Source organism: Petromyzon marinus, chromosome 36, assembly GCF_048934315.1.
Source record: "Petromyzon marinus isolate PM22_M1 ecotype Great Lakes invasive population chromosome 36, UKy_Petmar_22M1.pri1.0, whole genome shotgun sequence".
Taxonomy (NCBI): Eukaryota; Metazoa; Chordata; class Hyperoartia; order Petromyzontiformes; family Petromyzontidae; genus Petromyzon; species Petromyzon marinus.
Genome location: NC_133702.1, coordinates 9794532 through 9805832, shown reverse-complemented (window position 1 = coordinate 9805832; position 11301 = coordinate 9794532). Strand labels below are relative to the sequence as shown.

Genomic DNA, 11301 nt, shown 5'->3' with positions numbered 1-11301 from the left:
CGTAATATAGCTATTTGGTATGAAGTGACATTTTTACATAAGATCTTTCCTAATTCGTTACAATACCTTCCCCATTCTCGAGTCTTATTGTAATTCAACTTTATTATTATTACGACTAGCTTTTGGCAACACCACTGTGGCAATGTACACATAAAGATTACTGTGTAATCAGGGTCTCATCCTTGTACTACTTTTGGTTCTGGTGTTACAAGCAGAAAGACAAACATCTTTCAATAAATCAACAGTAGTATGTTGATGACGATAACAAGCATCTTTAAATGGCAATACAATTATTAAAAAAAACAAAATTATTCTGCTATCTGTCGTCCGGTGTCTGTAGAGAGCCATCACGCACAACTAATCATCCCCAATCACTACACTATACATTTCTTGCCTGCCCTCCCCAGGAAAGCTTCCCGACACGTACCTGTTCAATGGCCTTCTGCTTGTTCAGTTCCAGCTCCTGTCGCTCACGCTGAGCCTGTAACTCCAGCTGGCACTCTGCCGCACGGCGCTCCTATACGCACACGCAAATGAGACCACAATCTCATATTTAACGCTATGGACTGTGTAAGGCACAGTAATAGTGTTAAGATCAGCACGACATGCAAGAGGGTGGGGGTTTGGCTGTCACGCCTGGCCCCCTTTGTCTCTCCAGTGCTGATGTTTACACACCGCAACAGTTTACTCATTTAAGGCTGAGTGGTCTCAGCTAAAGCCCAGGGCGAGTTTAGATATTCGTCATTGATAAATGCATACAAATACGAAGATCCACCGTATAGCCATACAGATTGTCGAGACAAGTGCGGAGTCTGAGCGCCTACGAAGGCTGGCAAGGTAAACGTGGGGGTGATGGCGAACACCATGCCCAGCCGCCTTTGTCTCCCCAGTGCTAATGATTACACACCGCAACAGAAACTCATTTGAAGCTGAGTCAACCTAGAGAAGGCCCAGGAGCGGTTCAGATATTTGTCACCGATACAACATATATACACACACTCGTGCACAGGAGCACATGCCTAATAACGTGGCGGCACATCACACTTCACAACCACAGGGGCCTTGAAATAACAAGGCTGTAAAAACACAAGAGTGCAAAGGTTTGAGCGGCCAAACGAATCACCTGAGCAGTGCTGGACCGAGACCGAGAATGTTTGTTGTGCACGTGATGTTGCTTTGGCCGGGCTTTGCTTCAACTCACCAGCGTGTTGTGAAGCGAGATTTGTTTTCCCAGTCCGATCGAGTCACAGATCTGCAAAGCAAACGGTGAGTTCTAACATCAAGGCCTAGTATAGGAAAATTATCTGTCACTCACTCGCCGTCTCCTTGGTGTCCACTGTATCCACTGCATCTGTATTTTGATTTAGTGTGCTGATCTTAAAGGTGCGTTGAAAAATGTGATACTCCGACTGATGCGCCTGTTGTTGTGGAGTGACTCATGCAGCCAGCTATAGCTCTAGGGTTTGTGTGTTATATGTTATTTATGTAGTTTATTGTTAAAAATTCGGTCACAGTCTGTATGATCACTGTTATATTGCATTTATTGATTTGTTTTGGTGATTTCGAAAACGTTTTTTGGTTTTGGCCATGTTTTTGTTTATTGTAGTATGGAGTTATACTTATGGCCTTAATCTTAGTTGTCTTGTGGTTGTTGTTGTTTGACTTGCATCCCACTGGGATTTTTGCACACAGCGTTGGTGTACGGTGCTATTTCAGGAATATTTTGATGTTTTTTTTCCTGGATTTTCTGTTTGCACATTCACAGAGTCACTTTAAGATGTTTTCTTGTTCATGGTTTTGTTTTTTTTGTTTGTTGCTGTTGCACCCGATTCAAGAGCCGAATGACTCACATGGCTATACCAAATAAATGGCACTATGAACTATGAGAACACCCACAGCACTTTCCCTCTCGCATCTTTCCAACGGACTCTTAGATCCTTCAATAGACTGAACAATTTTTAAACTGGTTTTGTGTCACACACAGGGGCTGTCGTAGATAAGCAGAGCCAGGGGCCATAAACCAACTTATCAGGTCAAATGGGATTTTTTTTGTAATTTTAACCTCGTTCACATTATCACAAGATTAAACATCACACCTCATTTATTTAAAATTGTGGAGCAATCTAGCTTTTCCCCAAACAAGGATCCCCCATATAGTCTTAACAGACTGTAGGAGCAAGTGCTGTTTGTGAGCACCTATGAAGGCCGGCACGGCACACGAAGGGGGTGGGTGGCCAACACCACAATCGGCCGCCTTTGTTTCCCCAGTGGCGATGTTTACACACCGCATTAGGGACTCATATGAGGCTGAGTGGACCTAGGGGAGGCCCAGGACCAGTTCAGATAATCGTCACTGGTGTTGACCGTGAGTGGGAACCGAACCCGGGTCGCCGAATTAACTGCGCGACGCTCTAACCACCGCACAACCGCTCCCCACAGACGTACATACACACATAAATAAAACATACACATGCCAATATTATCCTCATGAATAATAGAAAAAAAAAGCCCTGGGGGGGCTCGACCACATGCACGTGACGCGAACCTCCTGTGCCCTCACCTTCTCGCCCTCGTTGTTGGACTCGAAGACGTAGCAGGAGAGCGAGGTCCTCCCCTCGGGCCCCACAGCCGTGGGTGTGTGCAGTACAAAGCCAAAGAGACGGCGGTTCTCCGAGTGCGGCGCGCAGCTTCCCACCTGGCGCAGTGGGAACTGCGAACACGCGCACAGCGGTGAAGATCGCTTCCGGTTGGCTCGGCATGCTGGGCTCGAGAGATGTTCGCGAAGCGCCTGTTAAGGCTGGCGCGAAACACGAGGGTGGAGTCGAGGCCAGCGAAATGTCTCGATGATTTGGCTTCCCCAAAGTTGTTGTTTTGCGAACTACCTGGAATCAAACCCTGGTGAGCAAAGTTGCAGAGTGGTGCAATAACTACTCGGTATGTAACGAAGCATAGATTCTCGTCATCATTGTATTGTTTTGCTTGAGATACATGGATTAAACTGTGTGTGAGAATTGATTATTATTTATGTATGTTTTATGTAAATGGTTCACAAAAACTCAAGGCACTTGAGGAAATAAATTTACCAAAATATCAAAAAAATAACTAATCTCGAATCACAACCCCAAATTGTGACAGTTTATATAATCACAATACGTATTTACATATCTACTTGCAACTCTAACATTACCCCCCATCGAGTCTGCACGGCACAGAACTATTTTAATTTACAGTGTATTACAGGTAACCCTTGAACAGCAGCTGTTTAAGCTCATTGGGCCTTACCTGTCTCAATAAAGTCTCCAACGAAGTTTCAATGTAACACGATATCAAGACTCTTTGGTTCTATTCGGTAAAGTCACGTAGGTAAAAAAGAAAAACAACAAAAATCACGACGTTTCGGCCACAACACAAGCGGCCTTCATCAGGTGAAGGGACCAGGCTGTCTCGAGGACAGCGCTGGAGTGAAACACAGCCACGCTCAGACCACGACACTGGTCATGGCACACGAGATGCATTTTTTTGTGCCAATCGTGTACATGTGCACGCATGTACGTATGTATGTATGTATGCCTGTGGACAACACGGGTGGGTGTAGGAGGTCAGAGCAATAGTTTACTTACACCAATCCTAGTGACTTGCGACTGAGGATCTATCAGCCTGGAAAAGAGAGAGCGAGATTATTTTTTTTTAGAAAAGCCCAAAGCTGTACACAAGCTACCCAAACGTGCACTAACACATGCATGTAAATAATTTTAACTCTTGTTAGCAATTCAACCCACTGATGTTTTTGCAGGCAATAGCAATGACACCATTTGATAGTTACGTAAAATTTATATTAACGTATTTATTAAAATAGCAGAATAAGGTATACAAGGAAACATTATCTTCATTATGAACTATGAACCATGATTTATCCATTCCCGGATGAAGGACTCGACATGTCATCACCATTGCTCATGATCCCAGGATGCAAGTCCATCTCGCTCCTGCGCGCTGACCAGAGTGGTGAAGTATGGCCAAATAACCCCCACAACCCACTATGGTGTGGAAAGACCTTGATTCATCAGTGCATTGGCAAAAGGGCTGTATATGAACATATTCCAAAATATTGATGAGCACTATGTGTCATATCTCTCAGCCACAAACAGCAAATGAAAATCCAAGCACGAGTGTATGTTGCCTCTTGGTAGTGATGTAACAGGCAAGAGGCTGTAAAGCTGGCATGGGCATCCTACGGCCAGTGGGTCAAAAAAAAGTCCACAACTTTATTTCAGCATGAGGCCTACTACCTTGAAACGGCCCACAAATGTCATTACTGGCCTCATCATTGTGAGTATGTTAGGTGCTCTTAACCAGGTATCAGATTATAATATTTTTGAGCAACAACTTTTTAAAATTCTGGCACATTCAGCCACTTATGTCACTGCACGGTTGGTTACGTATGGTGTGAAAGAAGTTAAACATACATACAAGAGCCTCTTGCAGATGTTATTGAGATACATTTACAAGAGCCCCCCCTCCCCCCATCAAAGGAATTTTAAAGTAAAATTCGATACTGAAAAAGGATAAGGCTCTCCACCTCTCAAGTTAAAGTGCATTAGTTTATCCAGATAACACCTCAAGACAACAGGGATATAAAATAATTTGCAAGTGACCTGGGTCACCAAAACGACAAAAGCAAAAACAAATAAAACCCCTGACCGAAAAGTAAGAGAATTTCGGGGGATCGAGCGAAACCACGGTGTGAATGAAACGTGTGAAAATATCATACAAAGCCAACACGAGCGATAGCTGTGTGGTGCTCGAATTGTAAATGTTGTCGGTTTACGATACAACACACGGTTGTGCTGAAGTAGTAACTAATTGGCATGTTGTTTACGTGCCAAACCTTACTAAATTTGCTGTGTCGGGTGGTGGCGGGTTAAACGACAAATTTACATTTATGCGATGTAACCCATTATGGATTATAGTTGCTACTCAACCCGTATCCATACGAAAGTGAGAGGACCTGGCGCCGCGTTGCTACCTGAGCTGCGAGCAGGTGACGAGCAGGTGCGACTCGGTCATGCGGAAGATGCTGTGGATGGCACGTGAGGTCAGCACGTGCCGTATGGTCTCGTAGATCACGTCGGGCCCTGGGTCGGCGCCCACCTCCATGCAGCCCAGGAAGCGAACCACGTAGAGCTGCTGCAGCAGCTGAGACTCTGGGTGTCGGGAGGACGGGCGAGCGGGTGAAAGTGGACGGAGGGGACGCGGCGTGTTACAAGCCAATAAGACGTGGGGTCGCCAGGTGGTTATCATACGTTTGTGGCGATGAGTTGGGGCACAAGTGTGGTCTTCTACACAATAGCGAGGGCATCTTCCCTTAAATTCTTGCAGATGCCCACAGTATAGTGGGCACAATGGAAAGCACAGTAAACAAATACTTAATGCCCACTCAAATATTTGAAGAGTGGGCTTTTTTGGCCTATGTTCACTAAGCATTTCACAATGAATTGATGTAACGATTAAAATACAATTCAGGTATGAATACATGCGTGTAAGAACTGACAATTTTGAAAATATGCAAATTATATGCTGCTGTTATGCTATTATCTTGCAGTTAATTACATTAACGAGACTTAAGAAACAGAGATACACATTACATCGTGACAATTCGCAAAAATAGTGCGGGGGGGGGGGTACAATCATCAATGTGCCTCATATGTACACAAAACTATTTCGTGGTACTTACACCTTAAACCTGACTTCAAAGTGCTACAGAGGAAACAACTGTGACTGATAATGAACATAACACATGGGCATACAGACTTAATGGCTATGTATGCTTGCCTTATGCACACACCAGTGTTATTTGCCCAGATAACAAATTCTCGGCACAATTGGCAATACCCACTGAAATCATTAAGGATGTGGTTGAGACCTGGCGTGGCTTATTTATCGAAATGACTTGTGTGTTAGGAGCAAACAAACCTTCAGAGCCTGGTTGATCCTCCTCTCCCTCCTCCCCGAATGGATTCTGCCGCCTGGAAAATTAACGACAAGGTCAATATCAGTGCTTGCACTGCATTCATAGTCAATCATGGCCAAGCATGTTATATGCAAAAGCATTCCACTAAATGTTGATCTGAAGGTAGCATGATCCTTACGAGTCATGTTTGTAATTGCAGAGGTCAACGTGGGGCGTTGTCCGTGCTTGCAAACACTCCACCCAGGCGCACGTAAAAACAACTCGAGATGAAATCTCTTGCAGGCTGAACAAACCAATTGTTGTTAGGGAGCCCATTAAAGCTAACACAACGAACGATAAAGTGGTGCATATACACTCACATGCATGCACACATACACGCCCGCACACGCCCATACGGAAAGACAAACATCCTTCCCCATAGCGCCTGGGGTAAGTGCTGTGGCTACCTATGAAGGCTAGCACAGCACATGAGAGTGGTGATGTGACCACATCACAACCCCCAGCTGACATTTTTTCCCCTCTTGCTGATGTTTACTCACCGTGCCAGGTACTCATTTAATGCCGAGTTAACGTGAGGTCCAGGAAGGGCCCAGATTACACTTGTCACTGATGTTAGCCATGACGGAAAATCGAGCCCAGGTTCCTTGGGTTGTAGCACAGTGCGCTAATCACCACTCCCATCCACATAAAACAGCAACAAGCACCATTTTCAAGGAAGTGATGATGCACTTTGAGGCGACATTAAGTGTCGGAGGCTCGTTGGCAGGTCACGTGATAGATTGAGGTGTTTTACAATGTCAAGGATCCCCCTACAGGCATCATAGAGACTGTTGGTGCAAGTGCTGTTAGTGATCAACTATGAACGCTGGCATGGGACATGCGGGGGTAGGCGTGGTCAGCACCATGCATGGCTGCCTTCGTTTCCCAGTCCAAACAAAGATCCTCTGCATAGCCTGAACAGAATGTTGGGGTAAATTCTGCTAGCGAGCACCAATGAAGGTCCGAATGGCAGACGAGGGGGTGGGTGGCCAACACCACGTCCAGCTGCATGTGTTAGCGCTCAAACAATAACAGACATTATCCACCAAGTGGCTCACTGACAGGAAGGTCACGGGACAGACCCAGGTGCCATGGGTTGACTGACTGAGATGACTGGCAGATGTACCACCGATGCCCTCTACTGTGCCAACTTGCTGCATATCAGCCGCCCGGCACTTCACTCATTGTTGTGAGCGTTGCTCCTCTGCCCTCCATTGATGTTGGAGGGAAACTGCCTCCAACTGCCCAATAGCATCCTTCACGAGCCTCCTCCATAGAGGCCGACATTGACACTACTAATACCAGTCTTCGGCTAGTCCACTCAGCTCCACATCCTCCTGTACCGCATCAGTCAATGTCTTCTCCAGCCTGTGCTGTGCCCTTTTAATCCCCTCTATCCGGACAAACAGAAGCTGATTGGGCATGTGGTGGCTGGGCATTTGGGTTACATAACCCAGCCAATCCCGTCTTGTGTGCCGGAGGAGCTCAATGATGGGAATGTTTCCAGATCTTTTAAGGATTTATCAGTTCTTTACACAATCCAGCCTGGTTAAACCCAGGATGGAACATAGGGATAACAGCCTGAAAGTTTCAAACCGGTGCAATGGTCTATTTGAGGGGTCCACCTTTCACAAGCAAAGAGAAGGAAGAGCATGACTGTGGCTGAGAAGACCCGGAGCTTCATGTGGAGCAACAGATCAGGGAGTTTCCTGTGTTACGCAGCTGATGAAAACATAATGGCTCTGCTGATTCAGAGACCTCTGCTGACAAACCGGAGTTGGTTATAAGCACACTATCTAGGTACGGAAGCTTCTCCACTCTCCACAACTGCCCCATGGAAAATTGAGGTGGTGGTGTATTAGATGATACAAAATACCCAGGCCAGATGCTTAGTTTTGGTGGGGCTGATATCCGGTAAGGCGCCACCTCATAGTGGTACTCTTCAGATTCAGCAGCAGAACCTCCAACTCCATCTCAATAGTGAGCAGCAACCACCAGATCATCAGCATACATAACATGGTTGATCAGTAGGGAGCCATCCCTTGACCGCACTCTGGCATCGATCAGCCTCCCATTGTATCTGTACCACTGGTACAGCAATGGAAGGCTTATCGAACTTCTCGAACTACACAGACACAGACAGGCGCCTGCTCACCTTCCTCCGGTGCCCCCGGCCCCCGTGCCTCCACGTCCCTCCTGCTCCTCCGTTGCCGGCGAGATGATGTCGAACTGGATCGGCGTGCCCGGCACCACGAGCTGCAAGGTGGTGGCACGGTGGGGGGAGGCCTGGGCCGCCATGGCGGTCTTGGCCGGCGTCGACGCGGGGGTGTTTGTCGACGAGCCGCCGCCACTGCCGCCAGTCGCCGCCTGTGCTGCGTCATCGCTCACCGAGGAGCGGGGACTCGAGGTGGAGCTGTGGGGGCCACGGCAGAAGTGGGCTCTCTCGTGAGGTGTCAATGCCAGCCTCGAAATGTAACTACAGGTGACTTTCCTGTTATACAAAGTCACACGAAGGCATGTGATGGTGCATCAATGTACATGTATACAGTCCTTCTGTATGTGTACATGTACACCCTTTTTATCAATCCACTGCTGGATATGTGTCTGTGCGTACTTCTGATTAGCACGTGTCGGCTACATACCATATTATGAGTTCAATTCCTAACCATGACTATCATCAGTAGAGAACATATGAACCAGTCCTGATCTCTCCTGAGGACTCAGTTTGAAATGAGTACCTAGTGCGGTGTGTAAACATCAGCAGTGGAAAAGTGGCTGGACATGGTGCTGACCTACATAACTCTTGTGCACCATGTCGGCCTTCATAGATCCTCACTAACAGCAGTTGACCCAAAAGTCTGAATGGCTCTACAGGGGATGTTCATATTCATGTCTCTGTGCGTCTATACTGACATGCGTGGTCGCAGGCTTCGGTGTCTCTCCTGGAAGGAGGATGTGGGCGTCACGGACTGCATGGCCGATTGGTGTACGCGTGCCGCCACCTCCTAGTACACGCACAAGACACACACACACAAGCAAAAAATATTACATGCACACAAGTTCACGACGAGCATGCAAAACGAACACACAGACATCTGACACTCACATGCAAATGACACACACACACATGACATGCACACACGTGTGTGAAACCCAACTGGACAAGACACATATGTGACATGCGAACAACACACACACACGCACACACCCGCATACGGCGGCCACATGACATGCAGAAAGCAAGCAATAGTCTCATCTGTAGACATACTCAACGCATACACATACACGCACACAACATGACAACACGCAACACGAAGTTCCCCCATATAGCCTTAAAGAGACTATTGGGGCAAGTGCTGTTAGCTAGCACCCATGAAGGGTGACACAAACTACGAGAGGGTCGGAGGTTGTGCCGAGTCTATCCAGGGGAGGCCCAAAAGCAGCTCAACTATTCCCTGTGCTACGAACTTGGTTTGCCAAGTTCGTAGCATAGGGTGCTATCCACAACACTACCGCTCTCCGATGCAAACATGCACACAGTCATGTACATAACGTAGACACACAACACCAACATGCCTATGGCACGAAAAGGACATGAAAGAGATACAAAGAGTGGCGAGAGCTGGAGACAACAGCTATAGCTCAGCGGTCACATGTACAGAAGTTAGGATGTCACAACGCCATGGAGACGTCATTGACGTATATACATGTGACACTGCAATATTAAGATATCATGTGAAGTGTTACAGTTAGTGCGCTGTGCTACAAACCCAGCTACCCGAGTTCGATTCCTGCTCATGGCCAACACCGGTGACGATTATCTGAACCGGTTCTGGGCCTCCCCTAGGTGGACTCAGCCTCAAATGAGTACCTGGTGCGATGTGTAAACATCGCCACTAGGGAGACAAAGGCGGCCGGGCGTGGTGCTGGCCACCCACCCTCTCGTGTACCGTGCCGGCCTTCACGGGTGCTCGCTCACAACACTTGTCCCATCAGTCTGTTAATGCTATATGGGGTGTTTTTGTCTTGGCTACCGCTGCACGAAAACCCCGCATGGCACCTGTGGGTTGTCCGTAAGGTAGATCTGACGGGAGATGTTGCTGATCGTGACAATCCACTGGGGAAGAAAGAACAAAAACACACACGCACACCCTTGCTCTTATTTCACCTTATTGTATCTGAAGAATACAGTTATTACATGGATGAATGTCAATGATTTGGCATGACGAAACTGTGCCATGTGACTGTGAGAGCTCACCTCTTCACATTCCTTTTTGCTTTCGGCCTGTAATATCACCACCCTGTGACGAAGCACAGTTGACACAAAGCATGACCCTTCGATCAATACAGTTACTAAGGGGCACCTTAGTAACTGATTATACTGTTATTCTGCAAAATTAAAGAGAAATCATAATGCAATTTGGAATTTATATCACCGACCGCATGTGTTTTTTAATAGAGGCAGTCAGTCATGAGCCAGGATAAAGCAGGGTGGTCTTGAGCCTAGACTTGAACAGGGTCAAGATGTCGACAGCATGGATGACTGGGGAAACTGTTATCAGTGATTTTGTGGTGTTTTTACTATAGGCCAAGTAATCTGCCTTTAAAAAGAGAGGGCTCAATTTGGTAGCAATGCACATTTCGCTCTATTCACGATTCGATGAGATGTCATGACGCTTGTTCACAAAGCAATCAATGTTTCACTATTTTGTTACCATTGTATTTACTATGATGTTTCCATGCACCAATCACTTCTATATCATTCAGCTAAAGACTCCTGTAAATCACGTGATTTGTATGGTTACTCCCACTCAGATGCTACTCCTCCATGCAGCTCACTCCTGCTTGCTCCTTCCTTCCGTCTTCTCCCTCTCAACCCTCCCCTCTCATCATCATCACCCTCTCAGCCCCAATATCTTGGCCCAGTCATTCCTTCTCCCCCCTCCTACCCTTCCTGCCCAGTGCTGCTCCTTTATCACTGCTGCTCATCTCTGTCTGTCTCAACTCCCCTTCCAGAAGCGTCCCACGGGTAAAATGTTTTAGACAAAATAAATACATGAGAAAGGAATTGATTCGTACACACAGTTTGATGTACCTATCACACGATGAGAATCAATTTCAATGATGAATCATCACATCTCTACAATCATGGGTAGGGAAACATTCATAAAGGGTCAGCCATGGGCTAGAGTTATGGGCCAGAGGTCAGTCAGAAGTGAGGGGTCAGTTGAGTTAGGAGCTCAGTTTCCCAAACCGCCCAACAATAGCCATAATGTGAGCTAGAACTGTGC

The 11301-nt window shown here is 46.8% G+C and overlaps 1 protein-coding gene across 1 annotated transcript in view; it reads right to left on the bottom strand.

Annotated features, from left to right (window-relative positions):
• Positions 1-11301, bottom strand: part of APPL1 (adaptor protein, phosphotyrosine interacting with PH domain and leucine zipper 1) — a 31661-nt gene that overhangs the window by 3804 nt on the left and 16556 nt on the right. The window contains exons 12-21 of the mRNA XM_032966449.2: positions 10269-10311; positions 10071-10127; positions 8924-9015; positions 8166-8423; positions 5974-6026; positions 5027-5204; positions 3621-3657; positions 2561-2710; positions 1202-1252; positions 428-517 (exon numbers count right to left, since the gene is read on the bottom strand). Of these exons, the coding sequence (XP_032822340.2) occupies positions 428-517; positions 1202-1252; positions 2561-2710; positions 3621-3657; positions 5027-5204; positions 5974-6026; positions 8166-8423; positions 8924-9015; positions 10071-10127; positions 10269-10311 (1009 nt within the window). The remainder of the gene's footprint in view (positions 1-427; positions 518-1201; positions 1253-2560; positions 2711-3620; positions 3658-5026; positions 5205-5973; positions 6027-8165; positions 8424-8923; positions 9016-10070; positions 10128-10268; positions 10312-11301) is intronic.